This window comes from Hydra viridissima, unplaced genomic scaffold, assembly GCF_058129835.1.
Source record: "Hydra viridissima isolate aposymbiotic clone 2 unplaced genomic scaffold, HvirCarnegie_v1 scaffold_1, whole genome shotgun sequence".
NCBI classification, from domain to species: domain Eukaryota; kingdom Metazoa; phylum Cnidaria; class Hydrozoa; order Anthoathecata; family Hydridae; genus Hydra; species Hydra viridissima.
The window spans coordinates 19,975,611-19,995,091 of record NW_028324300.1 but is presented as its reverse complement, the minus strand read 5'-3'; the positions used below and the strand labels follow the sequence as shown (position 1 = coordinate 19,995,091).

At 31.2% G+C, this 19,481-nt stretch overlaps 1 protein-coding gene across 1 annotated transcript; it reads right to left on the bottom strand.

Annotated features, from left to right (window-relative positions):
• Positions 1 to 2,871: 2,871 nt before the first annotated feature.
• On the bottom strand, positions 2,872 to 5,003 carry LOC145186939 (uncharacterized). The gene is made up of 2 exons (XM_080063244.2): positions 4,406 to 5,003; positions 2,872 to 4,334 (listed from the first exon to the last, which is right to left on the bottom strand). The coding sequence occupies exons 1-2, from the start codon at positions 5,001 to 5,003 to the stop codon at positions 2,956 to 2,958; spliced, it is 1,977 nt and encodes a 658-aa protein (XP_079919370.2). The 3' UTR covers positions 2,872 to 2,955.
• Positions 5,004 to 19,481: the final 14,478 nt, after the last annotated feature.

Below are 19,481 nucleotides of genomic sequence, written 5' to 3'. Positions count from 1 at the left end.
TTAACCATTTTAACATCAATTTTTGTTGATTATTAGAAACACATTAAACGAATGAAACCGTCGTTGTTTTTTGCACCATTTTGTTACTAAATATTTATGTTCAAAAAACTAAAGTTCCAATGATTGAACATCAAATTTAATTACAGAACTGCTTTTCTTAAAATTATCAAATAATGCAATTATTGCAGCAAATTTGGTTATGGTTGATGAAAAATTTAGTCTGCGCTCAATGATCGGAATTTCCAATTTAGCATTGCCAGTCTATTCAAATGCTCCTATGACTTAGTTGAACGGTGAACATTCTTTACCAACTTCGGCACGATGTATGTATCGCATGTATGACGTCGTTGATGACGATGATTGTAAGAAGTTTCAGCAAAAAGGTTTACAACAGAGCACATTCAAACTTTGACAAATACTTTTGGATTGGTTAGAGCTGATTTCGAGCATATGCCGTAAAATTGAGATCCTAAAGGCGTTCTTCATTGCATTTAAATGCTGAGCAACTGAATTTGACACCGTCATAACGAACAGATCTTCTAGTTCTTGACATTCTCTTCAAAGAAACAGTCGTGTGTGTCTTGAAAATATTTTAAACAAAAGTATTTTTAAAGTTTGTCTGATGATCTCCAGACTACAAAATAAAAACAAAGGATATTTTGTTAGATTTCTTTCTGACTTAAAGAATTCAAATGAAGAAAGGAGTTCTTTACTTTGGTAAGTTCATGAAAAGTTTTCAACAAATTAAAGTTTTGAATTTTCAAAATTTCCAAAATTCTTGAATTTTCATTATTATTCTATTTTTATTATTTCTCTATTATGGTTATAGAGGTTTATAGTTTTTGTTTCTTTAAATTTTTAGAAGAAATATGAAACATATTTCTCATTCATTTTTTGAGAACAATCAGAAGAACCATAAAATGGTCAATAATTTTTAATAAAAGCACACTGAGCTGCCAGTTGGACATTGAATAATGTGTTCACTCAAAGTTATGGCTAAATATATTTGAACGTGCAAATAAAGCGAAAACTTTTTTACCTGCAAGAAGATTTTCTCGTTACAAGCTTCACAAGAGTTGGAAAGTATCGAATGTAAATTTTAATTTGTTCTTATTTCTCATTTCTTTCTTAAATTCAAAAAATTATATTTTCAAGATTTTTAAAAGGAATGAGTTTTGAAATAAATTAATAGCATTATATGATAATATAATTATTATTTTTTAGAGGTTCATACTTTTCTAAATTTTTCTGTCTACTTCCATGATCCGTTGAAGATCAATGGACGGAGTACATATTATAAGAACTCAACTTATGCTTTGGGCTTCATCTATCGATGGACATTTACTTTTTCGTTTGAACGGATAGTTTCGAAGATTTCGTCATATCGTGAAAACTCGCTATTTGTGAATGGCTTCGTAGTTCGAACTACCAGATGTTGGAGGTCTGGTAACGTGCATTATATTTTTGTAACATCTAAGAGACTTGAAAAAAAAGTCGTAAAGTTTGAAATAAGTTATAATATGTTAAATAGCTATAAAACGGATAGTAAATAAGATATGTACCTGAAAAAGTCTGCGCGTGTTCTGATGTGGTGTTTACGGTAACCGTGCGTTATTTTAAATAGCTAATTGTTTTAAAATGTCTTTGCATTAGTGTTATTCAAAATTTAATCAACTTTTTTATCAAAACAATTAGCTTTAATTGAAATGTCATCAAATCGAGATAAGAAGCGAGAAAAGTTTTTGCATTTTCTTGTTAAAAATCCTGGTGTATCAAACAAAACAATTTCTAAAGAGTTGCAGATTGCTTTTAGAACAGTGCAGAGCGTTGTGTGAAACGGTTTAAGGACATCAGTACAATCAAAAGGAAATCAGGAAGTGGATGAGAAAACGGAATTTTTCGACGAGATCTTGTTAAAAAAGTGAATGAAGCCTTTGACAGAAATCCGGAGATTTTCGTTCGAGGTTTAGCGAATAAGTTTAAGATAAGTGCTTCCACTATACAAAGAGTGAAGAGAAATTGTGACAATAAATCTTATAAAAAAAAGAAGTTCCACGTCGTGAAGAAAAGCTAGAAAATGTTGCAACTTGTCCTTCAAAGCTTCTCTATAAAAAATCATGTTCTAAAAAATTCCAAATATAAACTGATTGGAACGCAAAAGCTTGCTAAAAAATATTTAGTTTGGCAAGCAATTTGCAAATGTAGTGAAAGAAGCTCTTGTTTTGTGACTACGGGAACATTTAACACCGAAATGTTGATCATAGAATGCCTCGAGAAGCGTCTTTTGCAGTTTTTAATATCTCATACGGGTAATCCGTTACTGTGGAAAACTGAAGTTCAATGTAAAAGAAGCTAAAAAAACTTCAAAAGTAAATCGATCAGAGCTACCAAGAAAGTTCAGCCGAAGATCGTGCCAAAGCTGATGTCGAGGGTTTAACTCAACTTGCGTTCTCAGGAACACAACTTCACAAGCTGAAGTGAAATTTAAGAATATTAATATATGTACACAGTGTTATAAAATGGGTTCTAACCTTGACTTTCTGACCCGAGAAAACCCTTTTGTGAAATGATAGCCCACACTATGGGGATCTCTTGGATATAAGTATTAAAATCAGATTACAACGTCCTGGCAAGTTATTGACAGGGCCGTACCGAACGACGAAGACGTGGGGTGAGGTGGGGGTGAAAATGAAAAAAACAAATTTTACCGACAAGATTTTTTTTTTTTTTTTTTTTTTAGAAGCCAAATTTCAGTTTTAACCGACATAAACCATAATTTTCGAGTTTTCCGTCAAAAACCGACAGAATATAGTACAAAATATAGGTTATTCCAATAAATATGAACTAGGGAAACAAAAAGACATATTCTGAGAGTTTATCGTGTATCTAAAATGAAAATTATGCTTTAAAATAAATATTCTAATACAAGAAAAAATCATTCTAAAATGGCTCTTTTCACAAGCAATGTTTACTATTAAAGTCCACAAGGCAGCATTGCAACTTTTTACTGTATTCAGGATGATGGTTAGGTCTTTTGTACCTTTGCCAATGCACTTGAAAGTTGTGATGCATTGCCTCTGTTGCTTGTTCTGAGTAAAGTCCGAGAGCTTGGCCGTGTTTGTCAATGAAATCTTTCACATGAAAAAATACAGTACGAACCTTTGGTGTCACAGAAACATTTTGCAGTGCCACATAAGCCACTCTGAAAGCTTCAATTTTTTGTACATAACTTGGATCAAGAACGTATCCAAAACAGGCAGACACTACTGCATTGAATTTTCGAAATACATCAACTAATGGTATTGCAGCATAGCATGAGTGTTTCTCGACAATAGATTGAAGAAGATCAATATTTTTTAGCAGCTTCCTGCACTCATTTCCTGCAAAATTCCCTCCATAATAAGGCTGTTTTTTAATGTGCAGTGAATCAGTCCAAAGAGTTCCTTGAGGGAAAACTTTTAGTAGGGCAGCAAAGAGATGATTGAAAACACCAATAAGGAGATGCAACTTGATTGGCGGTATGAAGTCCAAAACTAATGTGCCACCAGCAAGATCAAATACAGGAGAATGAACAACATTCATGTAATCACGAGCTCTTTTGATGTTTGATCCTGCTGCATTGAAAAGTGAGACATTCTGATCAAGAGATTGGAAAGTTCTTAATTTTCCTTGATTTAAAAGGTCCGTTGCACTTGACTCACACCAGGTGCAGGGGTGTGCACTTGAGTGTGCTTGGAGACCACAAATTATATTTGCCAGTTTTAGGTCACAGGACAAAACAAAATCTTGGTCTCTCATATTGGTCAATTCGAAAATTTGAGACACATTTGAGTAGTTTTCTTGCAGGTCCTCAGAGACAGCAATAATAAGTTGCCGCTTAACTCCAGTGTCCTTGAAAAACTTGTTTGTGCAATTGAGTTTTGTTGGGGGAGTGTTAGGTTCACGATTTAATTCAATAATTCCAAGGCTTACTTTCAGGAATCCTCTCCCACCGTCAATTCCAACTTTCACAATATGATTGTTTGATGTGCTTCTCATAGAAATGAGTTCATTTTTAAGCTCTTTGAAGTCCTTGCAATGAATGACAGTCCTTCCACATCCAGCATGATCTTTAATCAATGAACTCGTGAAATGGTGAGAAAGCTGCTTACTAACTGCATCAAATTTTACAGCATAGTTTTTCTCAACAATATGTTGTGAAGTTGACTGATTAATTGTAGCAGCTAGTCTCTTGATGCCATTGTTTAAAAGCCCTGTGTTTGCCTGAACTTGAACAAGTTCTTTTATACTAATTGATGGGTTTGGAGGAAATAGTTTTCTAGCTGATGAGGAACCTAAAATAAATGCAGATATTGTTTAATTTTGAAATTTCTAAAATATCTTTTCATGAAAGTTAAACTTTTACCTGGCATTATTGGAAGCATTCTTCCACCTTGTGGTTGACTCAATCGAACAGTGCCATGTGGAGAAGAATCCTTACTTGAAACAACAAGAGCAGCAACTCGTTCAGATGCAACAGGATCCTTGGTTGCAACAGCAACAAGGTTATTTCGCAAAGTGCCCTTTGTGCAATGATGAGGTAATCCTCTTCCAATAATTGAAAAACAGTCAGAGCATCGTTTTTGGACAGTTGAAGATGGAGTATTTTGTGCTGAGCTCTGCAAAAGCTGAGTTTTCTGTTGACCATTATTTCTCAGTTTTCCAACAGAACAAATCAAACAGTCACATTGTGTGTCTCTAGTTTGAGGTCGAATTTTTATAGTCTCAAAATTGTAAAGTGATGGGAGATTGATGTGTTCTCCAGAATCCTTTCTTCTTAAACAAGAACGACACTTTTCACAAATTCCAAGTGGAACTTTGTCATTACTATAATTGATCCTCTCATTGAGTATTGTTTGGCATTTTTCTTTTAGGAAAGGTGTCAGTTCCCACTGACATTTACTGAAGCAAAGAAAACAGACAGTTTTCCTGCAGTCTTGGTGGTTTTTTGCGGTATTCGACATTTCTTTATAAAATTAGATGTGCGCAGTTTTGCTCTCGTGAATAAAGTAAATAAATCATGCCTTTTCCCGAAATTTTTATTTTCCCGAAATTTTCCCGAAGTTCAAAAACTGTGTTATTTTCACAGTTAAAAATAATTTTTACGAAAAGTTAAACAGAAAAACAGTAGAATAAAAAAATATTATATTTGTTTTGTAATAAAGGAAGCTTATCTTCTTGATATCTTATAATTTTTCAACTTTTTTTTATGTTTTCATAAAACATAATGCTCTTTATACTACTGTATGTTTGTTTACTTGAATTTAAAATTATATCTTACTGTAAAAATGCAAAACAAGCTGTCATTTCGAATGTGTGTGTAATCAATAAATTCAGAAAATTTAAACATCAATAACTTGCCAGGACGTTGTAATCTGATTTTAATACTTATATCCAAGTGATCCCCATAGTGTGGGCTATCATTCCATAAAAGGGTTTTCTCGGGTCAGAAAGTCAAGGTTAGAACCCATTTTATAACACTGTGTGTACTTTCAAAGTATATATAACATTTATTATCAAAATAAAATAGTTGAATAAATATCCTTTAAAATATTCGCACAGATTTTTTCTGGTACATGTCTTACAGAGCAGCCACAACAAAATAAAATTAGAGACAAATATTGTTCGACAAAGACAAAGAAGTCGATGAAAAGTTTAGAGATACACCTAAAAAAGCAATAAATATTTTAAAGACTAGTAGCCTCAGTACCTTTGAAGGAAGGTTGTGGGCTTTTGGTAATGATAGAAATATTCAAGTAATTTAGGTTTAAGTTGTCTTGGACCAATGAATAAATTTATGAATGAATTTAATCTAGCTTATAACTCGCTTCTTAAGACAAAAAAACCTTTTACTACATTTGATAACTTCTTTTTGTCAATATCTTTTGCAAAATTAACTAATAATTACTCCGTACATTATATTCTGTTAAGATGTTTTTTATTCGTCAGCAGCTAAAAACTTTAAAAGAACAATAGCAATATCGGAGGAACACTAACCACCTTTTTATACCTTTTTAAAAACCTGAAAAATAATTAACATGACTCGGGTCAGTTAAATGAATCATATCTTTAAAAACAAAGCTTGTTTCTTATATAACTCGAAATGAACATTTAATGCTTCAGAGTTTGTGTTATTTATTAGGCTTTATTTCTATTTAAGTGAAAAGTAATGAAGATTGTGTTTCAATGAAATAAATTTGAAGAAAGTAATTTTTTACGGGTTTATTTTTTTAATTTTTTTTTACGTTAAATTTTTTTAAAGAAAAAAAATGCGGATGGTTTTGTCAGTTCACTTTGTTAGCTTCGTTTTAATTTTCAAATTTTCAATAATTTCTATTTTGTGAGTTTTTGTTTTCAGTGCCAGTTTTATTTTATTTTGTTAAATTGTTAGAAAATGTTTATTAGTTATATGTTTATATTTGACGAAGGAAAAAAATTTTATTTTTCATATGAACTTGATATTGCAAACTTTAACTGAAATGTTCGCCGTGTGGATTGACATGAATTGTGTTTATGAAGTCACTTATCTATTATTTTCATTAAAAATTCTTTATTTTTTTGATTTTGATTTGATTTGGATTCCTTCTTTAAAAATAGTTTTTCATGTGACAAAAGCTCATCAGCCCTTTTTTTTAAAATTGATTCAAAAACGTTTTGAGTTTTTACCTGATGGTAGAAATCGAAAAAAATACACAAAAGATTCAATCAAAAACTGAAAAAATAATGAAAACAAAATAGTGAAAATGAAAAGAAATTTATTAATTTTCATTTTTTTTTTTTTTTCTACTAACAACCATGAGCCTTTTTTTAAAAACGCCACCCAGCAGAGTTCTGAGGCCCGATATAAATACTGAGTTGTATTTACATTTGATTAGTAATTTAGCTCTATAAGTTGATTTTTTTCGGCCACCTTTTTTTTGTCCAATTCTATTTACTTGACACTTTTTTTTTTTTTTTTTTTTTACTTCGCAAAAGATCAAAAGTTTTTTCATTTTTTGAACCGAAAATAAATAAAAATGAAATGGTTTTTAATTACATTAAAATCTTTTTTTTTTATGAAGTCATTTTTTATACTTCTAACCAAATTATGTGTCGGCACCAAACCATATGATTTCTCCGCAAGAACCCAAGTGTAAGGGTAGTTCTTTGAAAACACTGTGCTAAACTCAATTGGCTTATGGGTCATTTGAATCTAAAGAAATAGTTTTCAATCAGCAACAATTACAGAACTCTTTACAACTTCATTTGAATCTAACGCCTCGATTCTACAAATTTGTTAAAAAGCTCAACCTTAAGTGTGACTTGTTAAATTATGCTCAAGTTGATCCATTTTTTTAGAAGTTGTAGGATAAATCTTTTTCATAGTTTCATTTCTGAACGTTTTTTACGTTCATTTGATAAAACTGAATAAAAAAGTAACCAATGACAGTTGAAGAGAAATATTTTTCTGTCAGAAAAAAAGTTTTTTTTCAAACGTTTTTTCTTTGTTCTAAATGTAAAACGTTGTTTCCAGCTTTTTGAAAAAAAAGTCTCAAAATTAGACTCTTAAGAAGTTTTTTTTTTTTAACTCCCATCGCATCAAGAAAAACAGAATATTTCAGTTACTCAACTATACCCTTTCTTTTCTTTTCATTATGTGAAAAATTTATAACATTTATAAAAAAAATGTGTAATAAAGCTAAAACCAGTTTTTCTTGTTTTACTTCATGTGAATCACAGTGAATTCCAGTAAAATGCAACGCTCTAATAATAAAAAATAATACCAAAAGCAAAATACTTCCATGAAAGATGCTCCAATATTTAATTCATTCTGCAACCGAATAGAAACTTAATCCAATTAGAAATGTTAATTTCAAAGAAAAAAGTGAATATTGACACCAGGCTAGAACTTGGACAATAAAGCTAGATATACGTCAAACAGTAACTTCTTCCAATAAGAAATGTCAATTTTAAAGCGTATAGTGACACTGGGCAAGAAATTTGAAAACTTGATCCACTTTAAAACGATCACTAATACAAAGCAAGCTATTGGAACATTAAGCTAGAAGTACACGGACCAGAAACTAAATTTATTAAAAATTATTATTATTAGTATTATTAGTGGTATTATTACATATAAATTTGTTGAACCTGGGATATAACAAAAAAAAAAGATTTTTAGGGATAACTTAGATGTATTAGGTAATATTATGTAAGGATGGGATGTATAACGATCTGGTACATATGCATCAATTCGACGTAAAAACCTTTTTCATCTTCGTCAGTCTTTAATTTGCTGTGAACTTTCGAAATTATTTTTACTACTCCTAATCTTAGGGCTGTTTCTTCGCTGAGACATTCGCTGCTCGCTTTTATTATTATTATTGAATTAAGCAATAATAGCCATTGAAACGCTCTAAGTGAGCACTTTCAAACACAACATGGTTGTTGTTTAAAGTGGGCATCATCCCAGCCCAGGGTTGCTAAAGTTTAGAGAGTATGAGTACTCAACAGGGGAAAAACGCTGGATAGGGATAAAACAACAAAAACTATCTCACTAAAAAACCATTTTTAAAAACATTTTTTTTTTTTCCTGTCCTTCCTCGTCTACAAAAGCTAATAAAACACCAAAGATTGGTAATGGTAAAGAATGACAAACTCTACACTATTTTTCTGTTATAAACACTTTTTTAGAGTATTTTTGTAGCTATATTGATTAATTCTTCCGGTATATACACTGCTTACACCTAGACCTTTGTAAGAATTGCATCCCCATATTCCAGCCAAGCTTCCATCTCCTTGCAATCTTGATATAACTTAGCATGATAAATACTTCTCATGCTTGTATCTTTTAACATTGTACCTTTGCGATTGTACTCAAAACTAGCCTCATTACTAAAACTTACAAGAGACCATTCTTCAGCAAATCAGCTGATCCTTTCTCGGCATAACTTCTAATATTTTAGGCGGTCTTTTGCTGTCAATAGTGGTTTTTTATTAGCGATGTATGACCAATCAGACCTTGGAGAATCTTTAGCAATCTCAGTTAGTTTCGTTAATTATTTCAAAAATTAGTTGATACTTCATGCATATTTTTGGCGGGATATTATATAATTAATAAATAACAAATATTGTCATTTTCAGAGGAAACGAAAGTTGGACAGGTTCAACAAAACACAAATCAAACACAATTTGTTTAAATTTAATGCTCATTTATTCCCAGGTAAAAAAAATCGGTAATGGATCGATTATCAAAAGACGAGAGGGAAGTGTCCCACACGCTCAAAAAAGGTGTCAATAAATAGAGAAACTCTTTCTTTAGTTAATCTCAAAAACAAGATTTTAAAAAAATCTATATTTTTTTAATAACTAGAGTTAGAGTTCCTCTATTTATTGATACACTGCATGATACTCAACGGATCAGGATATGTTAATCCGTTAACTACTATTTAATTAAATTATTTTTTGTGTTTTCTTAATTCGATAACTTAAGATAATAATTTTATTTTTTGATATTGGGCGTTACCTCTGAATATACTCATGAGTGTTTCGATGTCTCGCTTACTAAAACATGCAGTTGATCTAATCATTTGTTTTCCTTCCCGCTTCATACCCATGCAAAAACAAGATTTGTGTTGATTTTCTTTTTTCTCAAATATTGTACATAAACTCTGCTCCACTCTCCATTTCTTTTCTTTCTTCTAAAAGCAACTTTTTCTAAAACATTTAGTGCTTTATGCACTAACACAATAAAGTGGGTATTGGTATAAATGTAATCTGGAACATTTTGGTTTCTAATTTTTTATACTGGCGCATGTGCAAATGGCTCAAATGCGCCGCTCATTTTAAATGAGATTAAGTTACGTTATAAAGTTTCATTCTTCCAAAATAAATCAAAATATATAAAACTAATGGATGATTACCACCATTACATTTCCACTGCTCTTAAAAAAATAAATATTAACATCTAAACTTTGGTGAAACAAAAAAGTAGCTCTTTTTGGAGAAGCAGACACTTGAAAAACTCCCAAGAGAACTTTCACTGTACTTGCTTGGTACAGTGAAAGTTCTCTTGGGAGTTTTTGCATTCTTTCTTTGACAAAAATTAACTGACGAAGAGGCACGCATCTAGTTTTAATAAATATCTCTTTAAAAAATATATTGCGCATTTCTTAGAATCAAGTTTAGTATCAGTAACAAAATGATTTTTTTATGTATTGAAAAAAGACTTGTTATACGTAACGAAAGATAGAAAGATATTTGCTTGGGGTTTTTTAATAGTAAAAAAAAAAACTTAATAAAATGTTTTGAAGCAATCATTTCTTCAAGATTTAGTTACATAAATTAATATGAGTATGATAATAAACTAATATATTAAAATGTCAGTCTTCTAAGGTTTTTTCATTTGCACCTGGAATTTCTTCCCGTTACTTTGGAAAAGGTTTTATTTATCTATACCACAGGACAAGGTACATTTCGTTAGCTAATGATATCTGAATAATAATAAAAGTAGAATTTGCATTTTCTTGATTCTCAAATAAAAAAGGAAATTTTTTTAAGTGTAGAAATTAATAAATTAACAACTTCATATATATGTATTTGTATATTTTTAAATATATCTGTTACAGTAATTCTCAGGTTAAAGATGTTGGTTAAGAAATTCATCTTCACATACGTGTTTGTCCTTGTTAACCTGCATTTCGTGCTTTCATTAGGTAAGTAAAATACTATGCGCATTTTCATAATTCTAAGCAATTAATATCTTGTACTTGTTTTAATAATTTAGGAAGCATTAATAGAATATTTTGCTTTTATTTTTCAAATTCAAACTTAAGGTAGCATTTATTTGAAGAATTTAGACTGAAACTGCAAATCATGTTTGTTTTTTCTTGATCAGATCACTTTTTAATATAAAAATAAGTAAATTACTTGACAAAATTGTCGCTAAAATGCACTAGTAATTAGTTTTACACTCATATTTAATATATTCTTATTAGTAACATTTGAGTCTCATAAGAGTAAAGTACTCTTTTAATCATTAAACAAGTTTTTTAAAATTAACGGCTGATGACAAAAAAATGAGAATGCTTTTAAATGGGGAAAACTCCTTTCTATTAAAAGATTTTTTTAAATTAAAAAAAGTAAACACGCAAGAAAATCTTTGCTCTTCAATAATGAACAAGTTTGGATAAAAAGAAAAACGGTTTGTTTGATGTTAACATGGGTGCTTTCGACGGGGCTGAGGTTTGTGAACTTGTTAGTATTTTCCTCCTTTCCAACTATCGCTACATTAAAACCAGACTGATTTTGGACTATATCGAAATGACGGTTTAGCTGTATTTAAAAACACCAGTGGTCCGCAAATCAAAAAGCACTTAGTTCAAATCTTCAAAGACAATGGCCTGCTTATTTCCATCCAATGTAATATTAAATGTGTCAATTATCTTGATGTTACTTTAAACCTCGATGACAACTCTTTCCGGCCTTATAGTAAACCCGAGAATTTTCGAAGCTATATTCATACTGAATCCAACCATCCACCAAACATCTTAAAACAAATTCCGCATTCTATTGAGCTACAACTGTCGACCAATTCATCTAGCGAACACTTCTTCAGAAATTCTTCCTATATGTACGAGGAAGCTTTAAAAATATCCGGTTACAACCAAAAGCTTAAATACATTCCCAACTTACAAACCATTAATAACAAAAGTTGTGAGCAAAAAATTATCTGGTTTAAACCACCTTACAGTAAAAATGTTTGCACAAATATTGTTGCGCGGTCTTAAATCTGGTCGACAAACTCCGTAAAATACTCAATAGAAGTTCCATCAAAGTTAGTTACAGCTGCATGCCAAGCATAAAAGACATCATATATCCACACAACCAGCACATTCTGCAAAATTAACACAATATGAGAGTAAAAACTTATAATTGCATGGATAAAAAAAAGTGTCCTTTACATAAGAACTGCCTTATAAGAAACATAGTTTACAAGAAACATACATTACCAAGCCATCGTCTCCTCCAGCAAACCAGAAATGAAAGAAAAAGCATATTACGGCATCAGTGGAACACCATTCAATTTAAGGTATGCAAACCACCTAAAATCTTTTATTATTGAAAAGTATAAGAACGACACAGAACTATCTCAAGAAATATGGAGAATTAAAGAGGAAAATTACCTATCGTTAAATGGAAAATTAATGAAGCACAGTAAAGAATTGTTATTTACTTCAATTCTATGATTAAATACTATGACAAGATTCTTTACATATATTTCTTCAAATTCGATTGCTAAATCATCATTAATTTGCTGTTCATCTGCATCTTCAATCGACGTTGAAATTTCATCATTTAGAATTCTCTCGAATCTATCATTTGCAGTCTCTCTCAAATTAATAAGTTCTGATAAATTATCATTTTGATTTACATCTTCTATTAAATCATTAGCCTGATCGAATTATTTTTTAAATAGAATTAGCATTCGTAGTTCTCACTCTTCTTTTAGTTGTAAGGACAGACATTTCGCAAATCTGATTTCAAATTTATACGGGATTTTCTAACTCAAAGTATTTTTCTCACAAACGGCAATTAATTTTCGAATGTTTTGTTGAATTTTAAACGCTTTAAACGTTTCTAATGAACTTTTAATAAAATATTTTTGTTGCTTGTAATAATTTGTTAAAAAAAAAACTTATCAGTTATCGACGACCGCAATCCAAAAATGTTAGTAAATTAACTTTAGCGACTGAATTTATAACTTATGAAGTTTAGCTAAAGAGTATCCCTTATGTTGTCGAATTTTACCTCAGTATTTGTAAACTTAACTCTCTTAACTTATTTATTTTAACCTTATATCACATAACTTATTTTAATTCAACATAAAACCTTAATATTTATATCTCGAATAATAAAATTACTTAGCTGGTACCCTGCTCTTTGAGATAAACAAACTCTTCACGAAGAATGTTTCACTCGCTAATCTTTAAATATCTTCTTCATCTTTGGGCTTCATAAAGAAATGCGTTTATTTACTTCAATTCTAGATTAAATACTATGGTAAGATTCTTTATGTATATTTCTTAAGATAACCGTTTACAAAAGACTTGAGAGGCACCAAGTGTATTAAAGAGAGAGAGAGAGTCTGCGTGTGCTGCTAAGCTTTATTTAAAACAATTTCGCGGTCCTGTGTTTTGGCAAGTAATTATATATGTTTCTCGTTGTAAAAACTCTTTAGCTAAACTTGCTTAAAACATTTCAATCTCAATCTTTTAAAAAAATAACTTTTTAAAAGTTTCACAGCAACATTAATAGCAGAATCTTTTGTGTTGTTTAAGTAAAGCAACTTCATCTTTCTCTTTCGCATATTTTGTCTTTGCAATAATCCATGCGTTAATTTTTGCAATAAAAACAGTACTTAAAGCTCCTTTGCCAATTTTCTTATCTAAAGCAAACTTATCATTCGTCTGCTGATTTTTCATCAAGTGAGCCACTCAAGCAATTTTAAATTGATTTACAATAACATTGATTTAGATAATCAGAAATAATAATTCAATAATTTTCTACACTATAATTTTACTATTTTTAAGTTTCAAAATAAAACTGAGCAAACTTTGCGAACGTAATTAAATTAAATTTTTATAATACGATTTATTAACTTAAATTCTTCAGAGAACAATGTACAGCTTTTGTAAGTGGTAAGAAAAAAAAAAAAGCTGTACTCACTCGATTGCGTAAAGGTCTGGGCTCCAATTTAAGAATTGAATTACAACCTTACTTGGCGGACACTTACCGCAACCTATAACACTTCTAGACATTTTCTCACTTTTCACTTTATACAAGAGATTTGAAACGAAAATAATGTTTTTTGGATGGCCCTGAAGACCAAATGCATAGCCAAATTTGTCAGGGTGGAACCATTTTTTGGTAAACTAGAGGTACCGGTTTTCCCATTTTTGTAATAAAACTAAGCGATGTTGTTAAGGTATGAGTGTATAATTGACAAAAGACAAACTAAATAGGATTGTAAGTCAGCCAGCATAAGTCAGCCATCATTCTCTCATCGGCGCGCCTCTGGTAACAATGCTCAATAGTTGAAATCGTTTGGTGGAAACGTTCTCCATGCTCGTCTGTAATGTTTCTCTCAAAATGCTTGGGGAAAAAGTCCAAATGGCTATGCAAAAAGTGAATCTTTCGGGACATGTGCACATTCATTTCTTTGAAGGCTGATAACAGTTCTGAGATGATGTTTTTATAGCCGTCCGACCGGTGCTTGCCTGAATAAATGAATGCAAAGAAGAAATTCTTTGATAGAATACAAGTATTAAGTACTTAATTCCTAAAACTTTCAGATACTTACCCAGAAAGTTCTCCACACAGTCTTTCAAAGCCTTCCATGCTCTGAGCTCAATCGGGGACAAAGAATCAGTAAACTGTTGGTTTTTCAAAAGTTTTCAAGTGTCTGGTCCAACGAATACCCCTTCCTTAACTTTTGCAAGTGACAGTTCTGGAAAGGTCTCCTTTATGATTTTCATCGGTTCGCCGTCAGAGTGTAATGCCTTAACAAAGTTCTTAAACAGGCCAAGCTTTATGTGCAATGGAGGTATAATAACTTTGTCAGACTGAACAAGTGGCTCAAAGCGAATATTGTGAACACCAAGGGTCGCATTGCCTCGTGCTGGCCACTCATTCCTGATGTAATGCTCATGTTTAGCGCGGCTATCCCGCAAACATATGAAGCATGTGTATTTCACGGAACCTCCTTGCATACCTGTCAGCAGACCTACAACTTTCAGATCCGAGCAAACTCTTCACTGAAATGTGTCATAACGAACAAGCTGCAAAATAGATTTCATAGTTTCATAAGATTCTTTTGCTGTAATTGAGTAAGCAATCGGGATGGCTGAATATGCGTTCTCATTATGCAAAAGGACTGCCTTTACACTTCTTGTGCTGCCATCGATGAACAACCACCAGTCATTTTCCACTTGTGTATAGATACCCATCTTCATCAGCAAACTAGGAATATCACAACAAAATACAAAGTTATTGTTTTCACTTCTCTTAAAAAATGGCACGTAAGCTGCGTCTGTTGTCTTATAAACAGACGTTCTCGTTTCCTTAGCAAGGACACCGAATTCTCATAGCATTGAACCAGCCAAACACGCATCGTGTTTGGACAGGCCAAGTCTCCTAACAAACAAGTCCAGCTGTCTCTGGCTGATAGACTTCGGCTCGTCGTTAGGCAGCCAATCATCATCATCTTCATCGCTCTTCTTCATGTTCAGCACATCATCATCATCATCACTTAAAACAACATCGAAAAGATCAGAAGAAAACACAGGATGCTCTTCTGCCTCATCATATGCTCTCGGTCTTATCGCTGATGGTAAGTCAGGGTAAATTATGTTGTTAGCTGTCCTTCTGGTAAATTGCACTATGTGTGTCAAACAAAAATAGCAATCAGTTAAATGATCTTTTTGGTCGCGCCACGACATAGGTGTGGAAAAAGGCATTCTCTTCAATTTACCCTTAGACCACAGGGACAGGTTAGACAGACACTTAACACAGATCTTATGGGGGGCGAAAACCTTGTCCTCATCCCTAGTTTCATCTTGAAATAAGTATAATACAGGGTCTTAACTCGAGGTGTAATAGAACGCTCATCTCCTTTAAACATAAACCTCCCGCAAATGTAACAGAACTTGTTAGGATCGTTATAGCACTTCCGTCTCTGAGACATTCCAAATAATCTGAAATAGCAAAAATAGTTATAAAATAGTAAGAATTATAATTCATCAAAACTGAAACTTAACATTTGCTCACATGAATTAAACGGTCGATGAAGAATTAGATAAAATTGCCAAAAATAAATTGGTTCATTACAACAGTTAAAATTATCACCATTTTCACTAATTTGTTCTTCAGCTCAAGTAATAATAATGTTAAGTGATAATACATGATAATTTTTTTAAAATCAAGTCAAATAAATGTATTTGTCCTATGCATTCATTAGAGTAAAAGCATCATAGAAATTTTAACCATCGACTACTCTTAGTATAAAGTATATGAAAAATGGAGAAATAAAAATTTCCATTTTACAAAAAAAATGTTTCGACCTAGACTATCAAAACTATACTTTTTCTTTCATCATTTGTTAAGAACTAAATGTTTTCGTTACAGTTTGTCTTGTATAAAAATTCATGTCTGGTAGTGTAAGTGGCAAAAGTAACAAGAAAATTTAAAGCAACAGGAACTAATATTTCAGCAAGGATAATGGATAGATCATTTAAAAAAAAATAACATTCCGCGAAATTAATATTAACAAATGATTAAATTAGTTGTAACCACGGCACAAAAATGTAATTTCTAAAATATTTATTCATAACAATTAACTTAACTGAAATATTTAAACGCAGGTTTTTGAAGTATCGTGGTCGAGGAATAGCAGCCCGAATCGAATTTTGCTTTCTTGAAACGAGAGCCTATTTGAGAATGTTTTTTCACAATATAAAAATAACAATATTATCATTTTTATATTAATGTTAAAATGACCTTTATATACAATAATGACATTCATATACAATAATGATATGAAAAATACTATAAAATAACGAATGATAATGTTAAAATCACAATAAAATTAAAATTTGATGCAATAGAATAGCCATGTACAGTGTCATAGATCTCGGTCAAAGTAAACTTTGGTTTAGGATTTGGCAGAAAAGTAAACTTCAATGCGTTATTGTAGTTTATTGATATAATCCCGCAAAGACTAACATGAAAAAATATGCAATAGGTGATGACATAGGACAAGCAGCATTAGAGCCGTTAATTGCGAGGCAAATGGATTTAGAACAAAGAGAATACGGTATCAGCAAGTCTTTAAAAAACATTTCAGAAACGAGTATATTCTCCGCTGGTTTGCCTCTAATCGGTCACGGCACAAGAACTGCTCATATTGGTAGCAGAAAGTTTGTCTAAGGTAAATTCAAGAATTCTATAATCTTTGATTAACAACTCCGGAGGAATTAAAAGAAGAATATGCTACGGGTAATTCTGTACTTGTTTTTAACATTTTAAGCATCTATTAGTTGAGCTAGCACTTGAAACCGCCCCTGCTACTAAAAGCCGTTACAGAGTTGTTTGATATATTAAACTTTATCCGTGAAAGTATCAGGAATGAAGCCATTCCTTTTCTGGAGTTTTTTGGGTTGAGGGTAAGATAGCTTCTTTGGAAGATGTATTCCATTAAGGATTTGAGACCGGTGGAGATGTAACTGTTTTGTCTAAAGCGATTTTATAGGTATTAGATAATCACAAGGATACGTTGAGAGGAATTAATAAAAAATTAGAAGATATTACAGAATTCAAAGAAATAACGGAACTTTTAAACAGGGCAAATGAAGGCATTAGTAATAAACTAAAATATGAACAACAAGAGATAAGCGATTACGCATTCGACCAAACCAACCTTGCTATTGCTAGAAATCAATTAGAAAGCCATAGATATATTGATTTGGACGATCTAAAGGTGCTAAATCAATGTATGACCAAGGATGCATCGAACAGCAACCTATATAATTTTTGATGTTACTTTAAATTTGCATTTTTCGCATATTTATTTTTGTAATTATGTAAAAATTGAATTTATTTGATGAAAATTGTTGTTTTGAGTTTTTGATTTTATGAAACAAATTCTGTATAATTTTGATTAATTTTTGATAAACATTTTCTTTTTTTATGAATTAATATATTATTTGATTATATTTACTTTGTGCAAATGAAAGTTTTTAGATTTAAGATTGTTATGTTTGTTATGTTAGCTATCGTGCTGATTTTAAACCGTTTTGTCAACAAAACTTCGTCATCAACGCGTTAAAACCTTTTGAGTGTTTTCATTAGGTTTAAACTTTTAAAATGAGAGTTTTTAACTGAAATATAACTTCGACAACTTAAAATGATTGCAGAAGACTAAAGATGAGAAATTTGCATGAAAACATGTTAAAACTGACAGCAGGATCTGCAGAAAACAAGAAGTAAGGCATGTTAATACTAACAAGGCATGTTAATACTAACAAGGCATGTAAGGCATGTTAATACTAATACAAATCAAAATACTAACATTTAGGAAATAACATATGTAGCAGACCAAAAATGTCTTTAAACCCTCAAAAAGATAAACTTAAAAGCTAAATTTTTACATTAAAATTACACAAATGTGAATACAAAATTAATATATAACAATAATAATTAAATGCCGCAGATGATTATTGTTAACAATAATCATGAGCGGCATTTGAGATTATGTTTAAACAAGATTTTTATAACATTGTTTAGTAAAATTTTAAACGTTTTATAATCAACTTTCATAAAACAAATTCACCTCACAAAGTTTTTGTAATTTTCAAAAATAAACTCCCAAAGGATTTTAATATTGTCCGCTTCATTTTCTGATTTTTATGCTTAAAAATCAATTAAACAATATTCAAACAATAGGAATTTGCATAAAAATAAAAACCTTCATAAAAAGCTAACAACTTACAAGATTTGTATTCATGGAGCTCTCTGTTTCATATCCAAATGATTTATCTAAAAATCAGATTTATCAATAACGAAAGAAAATACTTACAAACTTCATAAAAAATGCGCTTAATTTAATAATTTTAATTAAAAAAAAACACATAAGTCAGTAATTGCCAAAAGACAAGATTTCCATTAATAAACAACTAAAGCCATACTTTTACCGTGCTTCTATCATTTTCATTCAACCAACTTCTTTTGACAGATGTAATAATGCACTTGCTAAAACGTCATCGCCTAGGAAATTCTTGCTGAGCTCGAATTGCGTAAAGTTTTTTCCCAATCGAAAAATTTCTATTAAAAGCATCATCACGATGTTTTTTAAAAATTTCATCCTAAGCTGTAAACTTTTTTCTTGATTCAAAAACAATTGAAGTTTTATTTTGCTTCATAAATTCAATCCTCGTGGTGAACAAGTAAATACCCATCGTTTACCATCACCTTGCTTTTGTTTGCACCGTGAAAGGAATCATGTTTCCTTTGTGAGTATCCGGTCTTCTCACGTCTTTGCATTCAGGCTATGACGATTATGACGACTTTCCAAGTTTTTCGGTTATTGTTTTGACCCAAAATAATAATTTTGCAAAAAACATGAACTACTCGCAAAGAAAAAGTAAAAATTGAAATCATCACCAAAAACCTCCGACTTTCAACGCCACAAAAAATGTTTTTTGCGTTCCTCATAAAAATGATTTTCTTCTAGAAGTTTGGCTTATGAAACCAAGAACCTTGTTTATTAAACCACATTGAATATAGAGCTTTTGAAGAAAAAAATACACAATAAGCATGATGCAAATTAGAAAACCATGGTGCACATTTTAAATACAGACAATCCTGGAATATTTTTGGCGGAGATGGAACAAGTACACGCGACTCAC

Excerpts from the sequence above, each read along its gene's own strand:
- LOC145186939 (XM_080063244.2), bottom strand. The coding sequence starts at position 5,003 with ATGTCGAATACCGCAAAAAACCACCAAGACTGCAGGAAAACTGTCTGT. Across the intron at positions 4,335-4,405 it reads AATGCTTCCAATAATGCCAG|GTTCCTCATCAGCTAGAAAA; the intron begins GTAAAAGTTTAA and ends CATTTATTTTAG.